Here is a 19,028-nt window from a genome sequence, read left to right on the forward strand (position 1 = left end):
TATTACATCGATTGACTGTAGAAAGAGTACAAAAGCGGCGCGGCAAACAATCGCCCTCTCAAACGTCTTCCTTGTCACCCCCCTTCTCCTCTGCGGTCACCTTTGTGGTGCGCTCGAACAAGAACGACACTGATCCACCGGGTACATCTTGACGACCAAGAGTCTCCGCAGAACCGAAAGCTGAGAGCGACGTCTTGGCGCTCCCGTCCTGTGCTCGGTCGGGAGAGCAGATCAAGTGGGTCAACATATCGTCGTCCACCCGATCGACTGCTCCCGGTAAAAGACAGTTGATATGTGTCCATTCGCCCAGGGAAGCGAGTTGGGCCCGCTTCTGCTTCAAGTACTGCACATGGTTTCACGTCAGTCCAAGTCAAGACCGGAGAGGTGAGGTATACTCGCAGCTCGATCCATCTTCTTGATATCATCATCTTTGAGCTGCGACGCGGACGTGAAACCTTTGCTGATGTCCTCGAAGTCGTCGTTGTCGATACTCTCGAGCTCCTTGTCTAGGTCGATGTCAGCAATGTCTACATATTGTGCGCCATTCGCGGAGGCTCCGCAGGGACAGTCAAGGAGGTCATGGGTATTGCATGCTGTATCCGGATGGATTCTGAAGATGTCGAGAAGCTGTGGAACTGTCAGACGGCAGTATACAGCCGCGACTTGACGCACTTACATCCTTGCGACTGAACGAGTCCGACTTGGAATCAGATGTACCCTGTGCACGAACTTGAGCTCCTCCATGTCGACATGAACGCATCAAACTCTTACAGTGCCCATCAGCGCTGGAATAGCATGTTAATCGGACTCAAGCATCACAGGACAGGTGAAAACTCACAATCGCTCAAACCGAGCTTCGTAACTTGGCGCTGATAGATCTTCTCTGGGAAATGTCCACGCGTTAGACTAGACACATGACTGTCTAGCGAAGACAATCTCACCGTCAATGGAGCCTGTCGTCAAGAAGCGATAGATGTAGACTGGTCGTTTCTGACCGTCTCTACAAGAGCACGTCAGCACCATGTCGAGGCATATGCGGAACTGCTAATTTACCGATGTATACGGGCCATTGACTGTAAGTCGTGACTATGATCCGTAATCAGTGCCTCAGCGAACGCGGGGTGAGATCGCTCATCACACTCACCTTGGATTCCAGTCAGAGTCTATCAAGCACAACCGGGATGCACCGATGAGGTTAAGGCCCACCCCGCCAGCTTTCGAGCTAAGAAGGAATATAACTGTAACAAGATATCAACACATATTCACCACTAGTACGAGAGTACCGACATCGCTTCGCCTGAGAGGACCTGTTGAAATCATTGACGAATTCCTGTCGCTTTGGAGTAGGGGTATTCCTGTAGTTGATTAGGAATCTATCCTCGTCTGTCATGTATGGATGCTCACCCATCCAACCTGTGGTATGTATAGGCCTTCTTCTTGCAGTATGCTTCCATGATGTTCAAGGTGGAGGTATAATGGGAGACAACTATACACTTCTCTTCCGTATGCTGTATGTATTATGAGCTCGGCAAACCAATCATCTTCAGAGGCACTCACCTTATGAAGTGCTCGCAGCAGCGTGGCAAGGGCGGTCAACTTCCCTGTATGATGTATCAATGGATGTTGTCTGCATGTTTGTAATCGTGTCTCTTACCACTCAACGAGATATCCTCGACTTGTGCGCGCTCTGGTAGGAGCTTGAGAGCTTCTTCAATTGCGTGGCGCTTGGCCACATTGCCGCTTTGTCGGGCCTTCTCTCGAGCTTGATCTGCTGTCGCTTTCAACAAAATAGGGCTATTGCTAATCTTCGTAAGCATGTTGATGAGAGCAAGTGACTCTGCGGTCGAATTGCGGACAAGGTTGTCGAGCTTGTCGGGAGACAGGAACTTCTCGAAGATCGAGAGCTGCAGCTGCGTGGGTGTAACGAACACAACGTACTCATCTGAATAAGTACTAATGAGCAACAAATGGTAGGGGTAGCAATAGACGACTTACGCTTTGGAGGCAGGTACTTCTTGAGTATGGTAGCATCTCTGCGCAATACAAAGCTCTTGGCAATTGCTGTCAGCTAATACATCGGTTGAGTTGGGCGTGGAATCAGTAGGGAGTTGCTCGAGTTACCTGGTTTGAACGAGCTTCACCAAGCTCTGCCTCTTTAGCAGTACATCCGGGTGCGCGACTCTTCAAGATGGGCGTTTCGTAAACTCGCTTAAACGTCAAGTAGTCGTCTACAAATACACATGAGCATCAAGATTGTTTTGAGCCATGCGTTATCAAACCTAGCAGACCCGGATTGCAGAAGTCGGCCTGATACACTGGCAATCAGACACAATCCAATAAAATGAAAAGAGGGCTAACCATAGCATGGAATTCGCTCAACTCGTTCTGGATGGGGGTACCAGACAAGATGACCCGTCTTGGTGTCCTAAGGGCATCGAACATGGTCGACGTCTTGTTATTGGCAGATTTCAACCTGTGGCCTGAGGATACAGCAGGGGATACTCAGTCGCAATGAAGATCGGAGTGAGGCAAACCGCCCAACCTTCATCGCATATAATGAGCCCGATGGGAGGTCTACAAGTTCAATGAGTAAGTACACCCGAGCCAGGTCCGGTAAAAGCACGTACTGGCAGTACGCCAAATCTGAGCTATGAGAAGGTTAGTGTGATAGATGAAGGCTTGTGAATAGAACTCACATTACTGTGCGCAGTCGTTCGTAGCCAATAATCAACACTTGGTGCACTCTCCTACGCCTACGATGAGACTCCAAAGCGAGGGATCCCATGGGTGCACGCTCACGAGTTCATGAACTGCTTGATCGCTCTCTTGTCTTTATCTCCTACGAAAACACCGATACGATCCTTGCCCAGCCTGGGAGTACACCTCAGAACGATTCCAAGCCACTCCAATGCAGAGACATACACTTACCATTTGTGAAATTCGTTCTTCCAGTTCTATTTTTTATTATCAGCGCCACGCTTTCGTGAAGTCGGGGTGATGCTCACGTTGATCAAGGTCACCGGGCATACAATCAGAACCTTGCTTACGACAGGGGTAGGTCCTGCATATGGGTTTTGCTCTGCGGAAGAACATAAGCTACGGAACAAGTATTCATTCCTTTTTGCAGACTTACTAAGAAGCGTCCATATGAGGGTGATGGTCTAGCAGCTGATGCACTTAGGGATAGGCGGTGTTGAGTGCAAGAAGTTCACTGACCTGGAGTGTTTTTCCCATCCCCCTTCACAAAGTACGTTAGAGGACTAAAACCCCATGAAAAGAAACCTACATTTCGTCCGCCAAAATGCATCCTTGTCCTTCATGCTTTCGAAGACCCATCACACATTCATAGAGGAATTGCACACCTGCAAAAGAGATCTACACAACGCTTTTGCTCGAAACAACCTCTGCGCACCTTCTTTCTGGTGAGGGCGCAAATGGCGACAAAGGACGGGATCTACAACGACTGGCACGACTGACAAGTTCCTGCGACAGAGAATAAGCGAGGGCCGGGCATAGTAGGAAGAGATACTAACTTCTTGTTGAACTTTGTCTGATGCTCCTTGGTGGGCGCTTTCATCACGACAGCACCAGGAGCATCCGGGTTGTGACTGAACGCATTCGGCTTCAGATGTATAGCTTATGAACCAAAGCTGCAGCACGCACAGAGGTCCTTTCTCCTTTGTTTTCACTGGCGCGCCGTAGAAAGAGGCAGGTGAGATGAACCTCCCTGTGGACGATGGAGTATTGACTGAAGGCGGACTAGACCCGCTACCGTTCTCGCGAGAGGCGTTGAGTAGATATGATGGCCGTGGTGACTGCTGGGAAACCGGAGGGTGGCCGAGCTCAGGGTCGACTGGAATTTCTTTGGAGGATCCCACGACTGCTGGGAGCTGGGAACGAGGGATTTCGCTATCTAGCTCAACCTCCCGGTTGCCTATGAACGCCCGATAACTGCTATATAGAGGGAGCCCGTCCCATTTGCGAGACCCAAGGCTAGATACACGAGCGTCAACATCTCTATCCATAGAGAGCGGTAGTCGACTCACATGAGACCCGCATCCGACAGGAATGTCAGCTTATCGTCTTCCAAGATGACAAAACCATCTCCATCCCATGTCTTATGCTTCTTCTGTTGAGGCTTGCGCCTACCCGCGTCTTAGCTCCAGTTCATAGTGTACAGAGCAATGCAGACTCACCAGTTCGCTGTCCAACATGAACCTCCAGTAGCAGCCCGCTGAGAGATTTGCTGGGAGGCAACCAGACTGACTGGCTCCAGTGGAATCCCCCGCTTAGGTTTATCTGGAACGGATGAAGGGGTGTGTGCGGGAGCCTTGCCATTCAGAGTCTTCGGTTTGAGAGGTACGAACTGCTTCGCTGCGCTAGGCCGCGACTCAGTCGAGATTGGGATCCCACCATTCCCAAAGCATCTCCCAGACAAGAAATCTTCCCGAGACAACCGGTGGTCGATCTCAATCTCCTTGCTTCCCAAAGTGAACTCGACGCCTTCGTCGAGCTTGTGTGTGCCCTCAATACCGTGAGGTTTCCCAGTAGCAATCCTAATACATGCGCATGTTTCGTCAAAGGAAGAGTGTGTGATGTTCAAGCAACTCACTGTCGACTTTCGGGGTCGTATAACGCACATCTGTGACCACTGACGACCAAGACTGCATCCCCATCCCAGGTCTTGTGCTTCTTGTATTGGGGATTGCGCCTAGGAGTGACGCATACGTATCAGACGAAGGGTAAAAATTCTGAATTCGTACCATTGTACCATCCAATACTGATCCCCTTCCATCGCAGACATGCCACCGGATGAGCCATCATCTAGTGCTTGTCGTTTCCGACTTCCATCGGCGTTGTCGTGGCCGTCAAATTTGCGTTTAGTACTCCCAGAAGCGGTAGGGTCCTGAAATGCAGGCATTGGTCCGCAGTGAAGGAGCGTAGAGGGAGGTGGTCGGTGTAAGAGTCAAGTAATAGTCGCCGCGTCTCGGACGCGTCGCGACGCGGTCAGGCACTGCATGATCACGTGGTACGCGTTTGACGCGGTGTACTAACTCAACAATTGGTCTCCAGTTTAGGCCTTTGGTAATCCCCTTAGGCATGCATGAAAGGACAGAGAAAAATACTGGTTGACATATAAAAAGCATAATATTATAGACGACAACAACACCATACTGTATGCTCGGGAGACGGGATGCTCATCCTGAGCGCGGAGAAGCCACACTACCGTTCACTGGAAAGGGTACTTCGATCTATCAAGCTTCGACACTGGGCGGCTGGGACTCGACGCAGAGGTGGGCATTGGTGGGAGGGGCGGGACGGGGAAGTCTGCCAGTGACGACATGCTCAGCTTAAGTGGCCCGTCGTCGTTGGGCACGACTGTGGGATGAAGTCAGCGGACCATTCACGAAGGAATTGTATCCCGACATACCATTAGGGTTTACAAATGCCTTCGACCTCTCGGACACGAGCACGCTACTCCGTGGGCCACGAGGCCCCATCGTGCGCGACGGCAGCGTCTTCGACCTGCTCAAGTCCGCCGACCTCAACGGTGATTCGCCCGGCCCATCTGTCGGCGTCCGGAAGCCTGCGACGTCCCCCGAGGAAGGCACCCTAGGCGATCCCGCGTTGACCTGAGACCTACGCTCTTCCGCCAATGGGCTCATGAGCGTGACCTTACGGCGCACCAATGGCTGTACTGCCGACGTTGACGACGAGCGACTGAGAGACGTACCGACCGGGGGTGAACGGCCCTCCGGCGCGGAAGTAACTGTCTCTATGGCTGACATCGGTCTCGGGGCTTGAGAGATACTGCCAGGACGACGGTGCTGTGCTGGATGAGAGGGGAGGCCGGACAGACGCTTCATGTTGCGCTGCGGAGACGGTGCTCGAGCCGGAGATTCGGGCATTGGAGGCATAGGAGGAAGAGGAGGAAGCTCCGAGGACGGAGGTGGGCCGGCGTGGTAGAGGGACATTGGTCGTGTAGCTGAAGAACGGGGAGGTGGGGGAGCGGAGTCAACCATCGACGTCGGGCGGGAGCTCACTGTGCCCGACCGGGTGCGAAGACGAGGTTGAGGCGAGGCAGCGCCGGAGGGTGACGGGACCTGAGGGAGAGGAGCAGAGACTCGAGGCGACGGCGCCCTCGGTGGAGCAGAGACAGGCACCACGGGGGACTTCGTGGAAGGAGTAACTATCTCGAACATCATGGGAGTGCCAGGAGTGTCGTCCGTGTTGGTGGGACTCGGCTCTATGGCAACAATTGTCGGGATCTCCATGTGCTGTTCTTGACTCCGATCAGGGAGGTTCATGGGCTTTGGGCGCTGAAAAGGTGCCCGCGCAGGGGATGCAGAACGCTCAACCGAGGCTTGGGTAGGACTCGGCGCCCGGACTGGAGCAATCTCTGGAAGCATGTTTGGTGGGATCGCAGGTACAGGCGGATGAGCCGGTGACATTGATCGCCTGTGCGCTGATGACGGACGCTTGAGAATACCCACGGGAGAAGGAGAGGGAGAACGAGCGCGTCCAGAAACCGGCGACGAAGGCGCTGCACGAACATTGCTACCTGCTGAAAGCGAAACAGGGGGGATAGGGGGCAGTCCACCTGTAGGCGGTGGGGGAACTGACGGGAGACCACCCGCAGGAGCAGGAGTAGAAGGCGGCGGAGCACGATGATGGATCGAATTGGGAGTCGCTGGAGAGACGGGTGCACGTCCGACAGTCCGTACGCGACCACGGAAATCGTTCGAGTTATCTTGAACCCTTTGCGGGGTCACAGCGAACGCGTCCTGAACCTGAGCACGCAGCGCCATATGGGAGAACATAGGCTTCCGACGCTGAGCAGCCGCCCGCTTCTCTGCCATCTTCATGACCTGAGCCCGGATCTCCATGTGCGTGAATCTGGGCTTCCGACGTTGGCTAGCTGTAGATGCCGAAGTGGCCTTCACAGCTTGAGCTTGGATCTCCGTGTGCGTAAAAGTCGGGTTGTTCCTCGGCTTGATTTGATGAACTGGTGTCGAGAGGGGGCGTGGTTCCGCATTGCAGGCCGGGTAAATCTCAATGATTGGGTAGACCGCAGGATCTATGATGTGGTATGAGAACATGTACCGAAGTGAATTCTAAATGGACCCACAGATGACCAAGCCCGGATATCGAACCGGGAGGGCGTCCTCATTTGTTAGGCTCACTTCAATCAAGGAGAGCTCCGCAGTGTGCGTGGAAGGGTACAGGGAAATGTGCGGGTAAACCGGCCGATCTACAGAACAATCAGCAAACTTGACCTTCAAGGTTCTGACGCATACCCACAGATCTCCAAGACAGGGTAGCCAGCCACCAACTCTACAACCACTGCTGGCCAACTAGACTGGTCGGTAGACCTGCGCGTCGGATCTACACAAACTTAGTACCATGCTCACGTCCAAACAACTCTGACTTACAGATGTCGAAGACAGGATACTGGTGTTCGACACCGACGGAAATAGCCCCAGTTGGCACAAACTTCATCTCTGCAACAACGCTCGGGTAAATCCTCGCCAGGTTGTGAGGATATACAGGCGCATCTGAACAGAGCTGAGCATATGTGCAGACTAATGGACAAAGACACTCACAAATTTCGAATGCAGGGTAAACAGCCTGAAGCCTGTCGACGCTAGGACTCGTCGAGGTTGCCACCGAAATTGCCACAGAGGACGTTGAGGTTACGCGAGAGTAAATCATCGACAGAGAGTGCGGATACGCGGTGAAGTCTACGCCGAGCACAACGGGATAGATGTTCTTGAGCGAGTGCGGATACACTGTGTAGTCTACATCTTGTACAACCGGATCTAGACACAGGTATGAGCATGCATATTTACAACATCAATTAGTTGCCACTCACAGAGGTTGAAGTCGGGATAGCCGAAAGCAAATTCCGTTTGTTCGGTGAACAACTCAGTCTTTCCAGGGAGGTAGATTGCCAACAAGGAGTAAGGGTAAGCAGAGTAGTCTACGTTCAGTACAGCAGGATCTGTGATCTGTCAGCACACGTTTCTATCATCTAGAAGGGTTGCTTACAAAGGTTAAAATCCGGGTAGCCGAAAGAAAGCTCCGTGGACCGAGTAGAGACAGACTTTTTCACAGCCACCACAGTAGTCAAACTGCGGACTGAGTGGGACACAGCGGGATAGATGACCAGGTTCGGATAGACAGCAGGATCTACAGAATATACCATGTAAGCCACATCATCGTAATGAAGAGCATGGCCACTCACAAATCTCTATGGCGGGGTAAGAAGCCGACAGACGGGTTACGCATTCCGCGATACGGGTCTCAAGAATGACAGCTGCGGGATAGATGGAAAACGTCGGATAGCTCGCGGGGTCTACGGAGAATTTTAGCGAAGAGATCTCCATAGAATCCTGTTTCACTTACAAAGATCGAAGATGGGGTACGGAGCCCCGGATGGGATTGCGGGGACAGGAAGCCTATGGGTGTCGATGGAGATGAGGGCCGGGTAAATATCGAAGGAGGGGTAAACCGCGGGATAGAGGTCGATGACGGGATATCCAAGCACCACTCCGGGAGCTTCGCTGATGCGTTTGACCGATGGAATCGGGACCCGACGAGCATCGTAGGAGACCAGGCTGTGTCTGTGCGCAGACCACGTCTGGCTTTCGACATGGGCGACTTCGGTTTCCTGAGCGTAAGGCCATACATGTTGCCAGGTTGAAGGACGTTGCTCGTTGTACGCCCATACATGAGACCACGATGACGCGCGAGGTGCGTCGTAGTACGGGAAAACGTATGGGAACGGCTCGTTGGCGACAAGAGCAGTAGTGGCGAGCGTTGTACCGCGAGACCGAAGGAAGCTGGGAGAGGCCGGAACGCTTTCACTCACGTGGCGATCACCGAGGTCGGGGGAGGGCGGACGAGAGAATACGAACGGCGATGGAGGGTACGAGAGCGGTGCACCCCAAGACGTAGCCGTTGTCGGAGTGACAGGGCGGCTTGACATATATCTACCAGCGATATCGATAGATGGGGCGTATGACCACGCAGCAGGAGAACGCGGGTACTCGGAAGGAGGGCCCCAGCTGGTCGCCGTGGTAGGAGTCATGGGGCGACTAGACATGTTTCTCTCAGCGATGTCGATCGACGGAGCGTATGACCATGCAGCAGGAGAGGGGGGATACTCCAAAGGAGCACCCCAGCTTGTCGCCGTGGTGGGGGTGGGAGGAACGTCTTCGTACATGCGCCATGCAATGTCCGGTGAGGGGAGACGGGACGTGTACGAAAGCGGAGACAACTCGTTGTAATCGTAGTCAGGTCCAAACGACGTTGCAACGGATGGTGTGAGGCAGACCGAACCCTCTCCGCGACGGTCGAGATGTACTGAAGGAACGCGACTCCAGGATAGCACCGATTCCATCTCGTAGTCCAGAGGACCCGCAGAGGAGATTGACCAGGTGTAGTCGTCCAAATTGAGTTCGAAGCCGGAAGCGGTACCCGTCGGAAGGTCTTCAATCGTGTTTGGCATGTTGACAGGGTCCAGACTGGTTTGACCGGTGGCGGCCAAAGGGCTGCGAGCGGCATTGCTGGCACTCATGCGCCATGAGTTGACTCGGTGGTCGAAGTCCTTCTTCGCGGTCATCGGTTCATCCTCCTGGACGATGGGCGAGAGAATGGTTGTCCTCCCAGTAACGCTGGGCGGAGATTCGTCCCTGAGGATGAGCTTGGACCCCGAGCGCACCGACATGGCGTCAAAGCGGTCCAGGAGTGATAGTTTCTTGATGTTGCGACCTTGACCCCTGGCTGCAATCTGCTGCTGCGCCAGCGAAATGGCATCCAATTGCTCGTCCGCAGGTTCGTTGATTGAAGTCTGACTATCGTGGCGCCAGTGGGAGATGGATTGGGCACGGGAGGGAGCAACAGACTGGGGGACGTCCGCGAAGTCGCGGCGGGAGGAAGCTATCCAAGTGTCGTACCAACGGGCCCGGTGTATGTCGATGTCAAACTCGATGTGTCCGCTGATAGGAAGCTGCTGAGCGGGCAGGGACGGACTCCGTGGGTCGAAAAGATGGCCCCAGAGCATCGGCCAGGATTCGTCGGACACACGCGGAGCGAGTGAGATCCCACTGTGGTTTGTATGGAGATAGACGGACAGTCCGGAGATGCTAGGGAAGCTGAACTCGCGCGCAATGGCGCCTAGCTGACTGCTCAACTGAAAATCGGCATAGCGTAAGCTGCAGGTGCGGAGAGAGCGAATTACTACACACCGTGGGATAGAGGGGCATGAGCAATCCGCTAGACAGACGGCGTTGAGGCCCAGACGACAGGGTATGTCCGAGGTGACCGTGCTCCTTGGTGATTGACGCGGGGGGGAGGACGACGACCAGCCATCTAAGACGCGGCTGCACTGTACGCTCCCTTGCCTCCCGCAGACCCGAGCTGACGTATGTGACCGAGGGTTTCTTCCGGTGGAAGGATGCGTACGGGGATGCGAAAGGAGAGGTGGACTCCATCATGGTTGGGGGAAGCTGGGCCTGAGACGGATCCAACTCCAGTCCGGTCGAATTCAGCGCAGGCGGGATCGCCTGGTGAGATAGCGTCTCGTAGTCCGTGTCTGGTGGGGTGAGGGGGTGGGCGGGGCGGGGGAGGTCGAATAAAACAGGCTTCTGGTGATGGCCTGAGGCGGGCGGCATTGGGGCAGTGAGGTGGGACATGGCGGGCAGGCTGCGAGGCGGGGATCAGACCGGACTGGGAGAAGGTGACCGCTGGCTTGCAGCTGAAGGAACGGGCGGCAGAAGGACCGCGGCAGCGCGGGGCTGGCGAAAGCGAAGATGGAGGGAGGAAGCGAAAGAGACGGGCCTGGGCTGTGAGCCAGCGTAGTTTAAAGGCGAGGAGCTGAACGGCGGGTTGGATGAAGAGCTGTGATTGGATCACAGCATCAGACAGCCTACGACGTTAGCAATCTCCAGGGCGACCGCGCGGCGCAGAGGGCAGAAGGGCAGCAGGCAGAAAGAGAGCCTCCTCTCACAGAGAGTGCGGCGGCAGTGGGAGAGCAGACGGCCGGGCTGGGGGTCGCTTGTATGCAGGGACGGCTCTCATAAACCGCGGCCAAGTAGCCGGTGCCCATGGCATCAAGGCGCCTATTTCCCTGCGCAGCGTCAGAATTCGCGGATACTCAATATTATGCGCGCTTACCGGCTCTCCCGGCCCGTCTACACGTGCCTGGGGGACGAATGCTCGCGCCACCTGGGTACGCGTCCTTGGTTCCGTGCACGATGGAAGGCAGACTCGCCCAGCTTGCCCCCCTGAGCCAGAAAGACAAAGCCTCCGGATATCAGACCCTCTTCTCAGAACTCATCTCTCGCGATGACCACGCGAACATCGCCCAAGACATCCATGCCCTGGTCGATAATGTCGTCAATCAGGACGTCGGCCTCGTGATCGGCCGACAGATCCTCTCCGAACTCGTTAAGGCACTCTCCGAGAGCGTCTTCAAGGACGCCACAGTCAAGAAGGCTATTGTTGAGGATACGCTCAACATCATCCGCCCTCGCATCGTCAGCTACGAGGAGCAGGTGCGTACGATCCCTCATCTGAGGACGCTGTGGCGCCCATTCGTCTCCTTTAGGTGAACACTCTCAGCTTCCAACTCGCCGACATTCTGGAAGAGGAGGAGGAATGGAGTGAAGCCGCGCGGGTGCTCATGGGCATCTCTTTGGATTCGGGTCAGAGGTGAGCTCCTTCGTCCAGCTGAGGAACGCCACCCTCACACTCCTGTATAGAGCTCTCCCAGACGAAGAGAAGTTGCGCGTGTATGTACGCATCGTCCGTCTACTTCTCGAGGACGAAGACTCTGTACAAGCGGAGCGCTTCTACAACCGCGCAGCACTTGTCGCGCACTCTACACAAGACAAGGAGATCCTTCTCTCTTTCAAGCTCTGCCAGGCCCGCATCAGCGACTACAGCCGCAAGTTCCTCGAAGCAGCCGGCAGATATCACGAACTCAGCTGGGTACCAGAAATCGACGAAGAGGAGCGGAGACACATGCTGCACGTATCTGCTACCTTTGCTTCATCCTCGCATTATGCTCACGCGCCACCCACATTCAGTTCTGCAGCGATAACGTGCGCCATCCTCGCGCCCGCAGGCCCCAACCGTTCCCGCGTGCTCGCCTCGCTCTGCCGTGACGAGCGCACGCAGGATCTTTCCTCGTTCAAAATCCTCGAAAAGATGTTCCGCGACCGCATCCTGCGCTCAAGCGAGATCAAGGAATTCGAGGGCACGCTGAAGGCCCACCAGCTTGCACGCATCGAGGTCTCCGCAAACGACCGTCTTGCTGCGGTCGTCGCGGACGATGCAGACGATACAGCCGGTCCGGGTGCGAGCACGCGCAAGGGCCCGTCGACGGTGCTCGATCGTGCGGTTATGGAGCATAACTTGCTCGCAAGCTCGAAGGTGTACAACAACATCACATTCAAAGGCTTGGGCGCGTTGTTGGACGTAACGCCTGGCGCAGCAGAGACCATGGCGCGGAAGATGATTGAGCAGGGCCGTCTCAAGGGTTCTATCGACCAAGTGGAGAAGCTGATCTCCTTCGATGTTACGGGAGAGGACGATGATGCACAAGGAAAGGCCGGAGGTCTCGGAGACGTCGAGCAAGTGGAAGAGGACACGGGAGCGCCGTTCACGAAACGCTGGGACATGCAGATTCGTTTGACCGCTGCCAACGTACGTCATTTCTTTGCACACCTGTATTCTTACCAAGCGCTTTACACAGGTCGAGACTATCGTGCAACACTTGACGGAAAAAGGACTCGTGAGTGTGCGAGGTTGAACATGTAGAGCTGCGATTGCACTGTAAGATATGTACTTCGATAGCGACTGCGGGTACAAGAGGTCCGTGCCGAATGATGTATGGCGACTGCGTGATGTTACAACCATATCACAAGAATGTGTCTTCAATCTTCGACCCGACGCCTCTTGTCACGCTCCCGCTTGCTCTCCATCTCGTGCCATTCTCCCTCCAATGCGGACATTCTGGAGAGCAGCTTCAATGATTTGCGAGAAATTCAGAGCTAAAGATACTTACCCGACAGGTGTGACAGCAGGCGGCGATTCCTGGTTGAAGTATGGCGCTTCCAGGGCCTGCGCGGCCGTGATACGGGTCTCGGGGTTCCAACTCAACAACTGCTCCGCCAGATCGAGTCCTGCAGGAGAGAGCCACCTAGATAGGAAACGTTATGATTATGAGCAGGGACAGATGTAAGTCAAGAGGTGGCATACTTCTTGAACCCCTCTCGGAAGCGATTGGGAATAGGTTCCGTGGGCTTGAAGAGTTCGTACCAAGGGAGACTTGTAAGGCCTGGCCAAGCTTCAAGCGTCGGAGTACCCATCCACTTATAGATCACGTAGATCTGCTGAAGCTCATCTACGCCCTGGAAGACGGGATGCTTCGTGAACAGTTCAAGCATGATGCACCTGCGCCGTAGAAGTTGAGCTGTGATGAATGATTGAAGCGCGAACTTTGAGACTCACCCCGCACTCCACATGTCCACTTCCGGGCCATAGACAGTTGCACCAAGCAGCAGTTCCGGTGGTCGGTACCATTGAGTGATCACGCGGTTGGTGTAGTCACTCTTGCGCCGCTTCTGGTACACTCGGGCCAGACCGAAGTCCGCGAGCTTCAGTTCCCCACGACTGTTGACTAGGATGTTCGAACCCTTGATGTCTCGATGGATGACCCCTTTGTGGTGCAGATATGCAAGTCCAGAGAGCATCTGCCGACAGAACGACTTAAGATGTGCGTCTGTGAACTCAAACTCCTTCTGCTGGAGCACGCCACTCAGGTCATGATCCATGTACTCGATGACCATGTATACGGTGCCTATGAACATTTTCAACAAGGGGACGTCACAGAGGTCTACGAAATATGCTTACCATGAGATACCATCATTTCGTACAAGCGGACAACATTGTCATGCCGAAGTGATTGAAGCAACTTGACTTCTCGCATGGCAGTGACGGGGAAACCTTCTTTCTCTCCTTCCATCTTGATCTGCTTGAGGGCGACCATCCTCCCAGAAATGGTGTGACTGGCCTTGAACACCTTACCGAAGGTCCCGGTGCCGACATGGCCAAGCACGACGTATAGGTTCTCTTTAGGGGGCTCCGGCAGTGTGGCCTTGCGTCGTCGTCTAAACGGAGGTCGCTGTGTGCGATACTCCTGCGGACTGCGGCTGCGGCTGCGAGCTCGTGACCACCCATAGGATGGTGTATCCTCGTTGAGGTGTGTAGCTTGCAGCTCAGGAGAGTCTGCACGGAGACTAGGCTCTCGCTGGGATACAGAATGAGGATGCTCGTCGTCTTCGTCACCTGGAAAGAATCGTTTAAGAGAATTGTTGCCTTGACCTATGGGTTTGAAGCCCTTTTTGCTGGTCGAACCAGACGTTGGAGGTAGAACCGACTTCCGCAGTTCAGGGGATCGGTGAGTGGGGGGAGGAGACCGGTTGCCTCGGTGGGGAGAAGAGACCCTTGGCGGGAGCATAGATGCGTCAGGACGCTCCGGAAGTGTGTTCGACGGGAAGAGCTGCATGTTTGTTCAATCGACGAGTGTCGATGATACTGGAAGCGACTCACCTCTGTTAGCTTGCCATTATGATGCTTGTTCTTGCCTTTGCGATTCTGCCCATTGCGAAACTTTGGCATCGAGACATCTTTGACGTTCGTCGCCTGAGGAAGTCTGTGGATAGCTTTGGGTCGATCTCGAGGACTTTGAGTTGGACTCCGGCTTCGACTGTAGCTGGAAGCAGACGGGTTCCTGCGCCTGCCTCGCTCACTCCTACTCCCACTCCGAGGCGAAGAAGAAGGCGAACGAGAATATCGCTGGTCCCGACGACCGCGTCCCCGTGGTGTATCTGAGTAGCCAGGGCTTCGACCGCCACGAGGGGGACTGACATCCCTCCGTCGTCGCTTAGGGGTGTCGAGCGACCTTGAGCGACTTCGCCAAGAACGTTGAGAACGATAGGAACCAGCCGGAGAACGCGAACGCCCTGGGGACGTAGAGTGACGATGCCGCCGTTTGTTGGAGGGAGGACCGCCTTTCTTAGACGACGAGGGCTCTCGACGGGTCCAGCTGGAAAATGAGCAGGGGAGGTGTTGAGCGTCGTGAACGCGACGCCAGCACAAGGCACTGACTTGTTCAATTGACTATCGTCATCGCGCCAGTTACGTTTCTGCTGTTGCTTGTGGTTCCCATTCTTCTTGTTGCTCTTCTTGTTCGACTTTGCCTTGCCCCCATTCTGGTTTCGTTGATTTGAAGGTGCAGCGGGGCCGCCGTCACGTCGGACAGGTTGCCACGACGCAGACGGCTCCCAAGAACGATTCTCCGATGAGAAGGCTCGCTCCGTGACCAGTCCTTCGATGGAGGCTCGTGCTGAGCAGCAACAGACTGCTTTCTCGACTCCCACCCGTTGTCTCTCTGCCACTCCCTCGTATCCCGACCCACTCCTTCTCTTCGATCCTCTTGCCAGTCGGGTTTGTCAAACCGAGAATTTCGAGAGAAAGCGCCGGGATGTTCATCATGACGAGAGCCGGGCGTCCAACCGAGAGCATCCTGTCACAAGAAGGTTGAGTGAATGTCGAGGGGGGAGCGGCACACGATATGCATGGGCAGGAAGGAAAGAGAATACACTCGCACATCATGTTGGCCATGTCTGGGCCAGCCTTCCGCGTCACGGCTGTCGCGTGGGTCTCCTCGTCGCTGTTCTGCCTCTCGACGGTCGAGGTAGTTGTCGGACATTCGCCATCCATCGTTAACGCTATGCCGGCCGCGGGGATGGTGATCGTCGTGCCGCATGAAGGGGTTCGATGAGCAGCGAGATGGTGGTAGGGAGCGAAGAAGATGGCAGTCTTGTTGGTGTGGGACAGAGCGTGAGCGGCTTCAGGTGACAGAGACTCCTGATGCCAAACCTGGTTGGGGTCCTCGGCAATGCGAATACAGGACGAACGCACTTGAATGTCTTCCTCTAGTTTGATGTCTGGGACAATGACTTGCGTTGCGGTCGTTTGATGATTGGGGGTAAGGGTCTGGTGACTTTCGATGTTGAACGGCGCACGCTCGGATTTGTGGCGGATGGCACTGTCGAGTCAAAATGCTCCACGAGCACTATTGAAACCATACAGCCTGATTGCTTCAGACAAATTCACTCAGGAGGAAGACAGGCGTTGCGCTGGTCCTTGGCTGGAGCATTAGAAGTCGGTGAAGCAGTTGTCCGAACGGTTAGTATCAGCTACAGAGTCGATTCACGTAAGGTTACTTACAAGGAACAGCGGCACTTCAATAGACGTTGCGGTGGTAGCTATCCGCCGCCGATATCCAGTTACTGCGAGTGCCAATAGAAGTCGGAGGGGGCGGAGGAGATCGAGACTCCGCGGACCGTGGTCGCGGAAGAAGAGAAAGCGAGGACGCGACACTGCCCAGGATGCGGAACTTTGTCTTCAATCTCAATCTCGGCCAGACCATCATAAACCGGGCCACTAGGGAGTAAACTCGCCCCTTAGAATCCAAGAGAAGGCTATACAGCCACAGTCGAACTCCAGATGCATGGATGGGATGGCGGTTTACTGCAAACTCCGCAGGCTTGCACGTGCGGCAATATCCATCGGTGGCGCAACTGGTTACTGCATACGCAACGTGTACAACGACCGTATGATCTTCGACGCGCCTGAAGGCACACATGCACATATGGCATGTTTGCAATGGGTACGATAAGTACAAGGACAATCCCACTTCGACGCCGCGAAGAAATGGAGTTGATCGAGCACGAGTTGAGTATTTCCCCCGATTTCATTGAAAATTACATTCAGGATCTCCTTCTTCGCCTTCACCCTCACGACCCAACCGTCGTGTGAGCCGATAGTACAACAGCAGATTCGCCAAATCACTCCTTCGAGGGGCGGCGGCGTCAGTGTTGCGTTTCACGATCGCGTCAGCTCGCTCCATCCTGGAGAATTTGCTGGGCTCGGGGGTTGTGGCAAACAACTTACGAGGCGGTGAGTAAACCCTGTACACGCGAGCAACTTCCCACAGACCTTAATCGTGTGGTCTATGCCACTAACCGCCACTAGGGGCAGGTAAGGATGGCCTTCGATGACATTCACAACACTACCGTCTCCTTCTAGAATGTCGTGGAGTCTTCCGGTGGACTTCTCCCACATGAACCAATTGCCATCATCGGACCCCGAGACAATATACTCGTCTCGAGGGCCGAGGAAGTTTACTAGAAGTTGTACATGAGCTGAGGGGTAACGTGAAAGAGAATGCACTCACCGTCCTTGACGGTCTCGACATTGCAAACACCCGAGAACCGCGACCGAGGAAGCAGAGTGTCTACGCCGCTGTATCGCTTGTCCCCTTCCGCCTCTTCCTCACCATCTTCGTCGTCGTCGTTATCATCATCTTCTTCATTTTCTGGACGGACATCTGGATCATCTTCCTCCATTGAGTCCTCGAGTAGAGGCAGGCACTCATTCTCCGCACGGCTCGAGTGGTTACCACTGTCGGCCAGTATTCGCTCGATGTCTTCCTCCATCATCGCATCGCGACGTGATTGTGATATCCCGACGTCGGAAGTATTGGAGGCTCCGTCCGATGTTCGCCGAGAGTCGCGCTTCCGGTTGGGACGCAGGACAGACGAATCCAGTGGCGCCATACTGGTGGGCGGCGGATCATCCAAGGTTGAGTACAGGTATATGGCATCTGCGCTATAAGCTGGAGAGTTGTGAGACCAAATCATAGACTAAGATGGATTGCTTCCACTCACAGAGCAACACCTCGAATCCATTGGTTGATGCCATACGGGTCCCTGTGATATGCTCGTGTCCTTTTCTCTCGTGCGGACCTCGGGTGTTCCTTCCAAACCTTCGCACACAAGTCGTCAGCTCGTCGCTTGCTGGGGATTGACCCCACTCGGCTTGGAGCAATCTTCCAGAGTGCCGACGATCAAACAGATAGCCCTATTGGTAACAACTTCGGTCAGGAAACTGGGGAGGAGGAGGGTCTCACTCACATAGGGTGATGCACCAGCGACGACGAACTGATACGGTGTCATTGGAGAGAGAGATATTGATGACAGCTCGTGACTGAGTTGGACGAGAGGCGCAGAACATGCCAAATCTCCTCTGCACGAGTGGCTGACGCGGAGGTCATGTTGACGAACGGTTCCGTCCTGTGCACAGTTCCATCCCGCTAATTGCTGAATTTCGCTGAGTGTCTACATACCTCAGCCACAGTGAGGAAGAGGTCCGGACTGTCCTCTGTGATGATCCTCTTTACGCGTCCCTTGTGGCACTTGATGATTCTTATAGCCGCCTCTCGCGTACCGTACTCCATCTCTCCGGTGTGAAGAGGGTACCCACCGGCCTTTTCGTGGTCGAACACGCGTACTTGACGGTCACCAGCGACCGTGACTCTATGATAGATCATGAGACCAGGGTGGGCTCGAGGGGCCTGGCGGATGCAAGGCAAGTTAGCAACGTACATGCGAGAACAGTGAGGAAGCATTTGAGCATTGAACACGTTCGCTCGATGCCCTGTGTGGATGACAGCATCGCATGTGAAAGGATATTCCTGCTCCAAGTTGTTTTCGCTAAGACGCCATAGTCGGATGCTCGTGGACACCCTCGTCAAAGTAAGGAACACTAGGACCGATTATGATCACCCACTGTGTGTCATCCCCGCTGCTGACCAAGACTTCCCCTCCTTTGCCCCACGAAAGAGCATTCACACACCTGGCAACAAAGGGTTTCATGATTCAGACACTGTACAAGCAATGAGCACCTACCCTGTGTGACCGCTTTTGTCGTCTCCGAGCACGTTTACTCTGTCCAGTTGTCCCTGCCGGAAGCATGTCGAAAGAAGTGTCTCCTTACGTTGAAGAGAGGCGACATATGGCCTGTTCTGAATGACCTGAGTAGGTTGCATGTTGGGGATTCCAGCACCGGATTGCAGTCAAGCCCAGAGAGTACAGAGCATCAAGAGAGCACCC

At 54.6% G+C, this 19,028-nt stretch overlaps 5 protein-coding genes across 5 annotated transcripts; 1 reads left to right on the forward strand and 4 right to left on the reverse strand.

The window, feature by feature from the left end:
• Positions 1–58: 58 nt before the first annotated feature.
• Positions 59–4,921, reverse strand: BXZ73DRAFT_87759 (P-loop containing nucleoside triphosphate hydrolase protein; the record flags this gene model as incomplete). The annotated part of the gene is made up of 30 exons (XM_048024707.1): positions 59–343; positions 400–627; positions 677–729; positions 839–883; positions 942–1,000; positions 1,054–1,086; positions 1,145–1,238; positions 1,288–1,355; positions 1,405–1,508; positions 1,558–1,601; positions 1,655–1,942; positions 1,996–2,068; positions 2,122–2,228; positions 2,331–2,480; positions 2,543–2,574; positions 2,628–2,648; positions 2,697–2,747; positions 2,800–2,871; positions 2,929–2,954; positions 3,006–3,079; positions 3,134–3,161; positions 3,217–3,238; positions 3,287–3,362; positions 3,413–3,483; positions 3,534–3,608; positions 3,664–3,993; positions 4,047–4,145; positions 4,197–4,556; positions 4,613–4,711; positions 4,764–4,921. 30 exons carry the CDS (start codon positions 4,919–4,921, stop codon positions 59–61), a joined length of 3,225 nt encoding a protein of 1,074 aa, XP_047882257.1.
• Positions 4,922–7,386: 2,465 nt separating this feature from the next.
• BXZ73DRAFT_40769 (uncharacterized protein) lies at positions 7,387–10,676 on the reverse strand (the record flags this gene model as incomplete). The annotated part of the gene is made up of 6 exons (XM_048018640.1): positions 7,387–7,770; positions 8,102–8,190; positions 8,407–8,618; positions 8,724–8,788; positions 8,975–10,195; positions 10,251–10,676. The coding sequence occupies 6 exons, from the start codon at positions 10,674–10,676 to the stop codon at positions 7,387–7,389; spliced, it is 2,397 nt and encodes a 798-aa protein (XP_047882258.1).
• A 582-nt stretch (positions 10,677–11,258) lies between these two features.
• Positions 11,259–12,817, forward strand: BXZ73DRAFT_40515 (uncharacterized protein; the record flags this gene model as incomplete). The annotated part of the gene is made up of 4 exons (XM_048018591.1): positions 11,259–11,558; positions 11,612–11,715; positions 11,766–12,711; positions 12,761–12,817. The coding sequence occupies 4 exons, from the start codon at positions 11,259–11,261 to the stop codon at positions 12,815–12,817; spliced, it is 1,407 nt and encodes a 468-aa protein (XP_047882259.1).
• A 124-nt stretch (positions 12,818–12,941) lies between these two features.
• Positions 12,942–14,247, reverse strand: BXZ73DRAFT_87761 (Pkinase-domain-containing protein; the record flags this gene model as incomplete). The annotated part of the gene is made up of 6 exons (XM_048024708.1): positions 12,942–13,020; positions 13,073–13,207; positions 13,267–13,461; positions 13,519–13,867; positions 13,921–14,164; positions 14,215–14,247. The coding sequence occupies 6 exons, from the start codon at positions 14,245–14,247 to the stop codon at positions 12,942–12,944; spliced, it is 1,035 nt and encodes a 344-aa protein (XP_047882260.1).
• Positions 14,248–16,828: 2,581 nt separating this feature from the next.
• BXZ73DRAFT_40617 (WD40 repeat-like protein) lies at positions 16,829–18,964 on the reverse strand (the record flags this gene model as incomplete). The annotated part of the gene is made up of 9 exons (XM_048018612.1): positions 16,829–17,023; positions 17,074–17,261; positions 17,312–17,752; positions 17,805–17,997; positions 18,051–18,209; positions 18,263–18,452; positions 18,522–18,650; positions 18,706–18,771; positions 18,825–18,964. The coding sequence occupies 9 exons, from the start codon at positions 18,962–18,964 to the stop codon at positions 16,829–16,831; spliced, it is 1,701 nt and encodes a 566-aa protein (XP_047882261.1).
• Positions 18,965–19,028: the final 64 nt, after the last annotated feature.

This window comes from Epithele typhae (assembly GCF_022376455.1).
Source record: "Epithele typhae strain CBS 203.58 chromosome Unknown BXZ73scaffold_4, whole genome shotgun sequence".
Lineage (NCBI taxonomy): Eukaryota > Fungi > Basidiomycota > Agaricomycetes > Polyporales > Epitheliaceae > Epithele > Epithele typhae.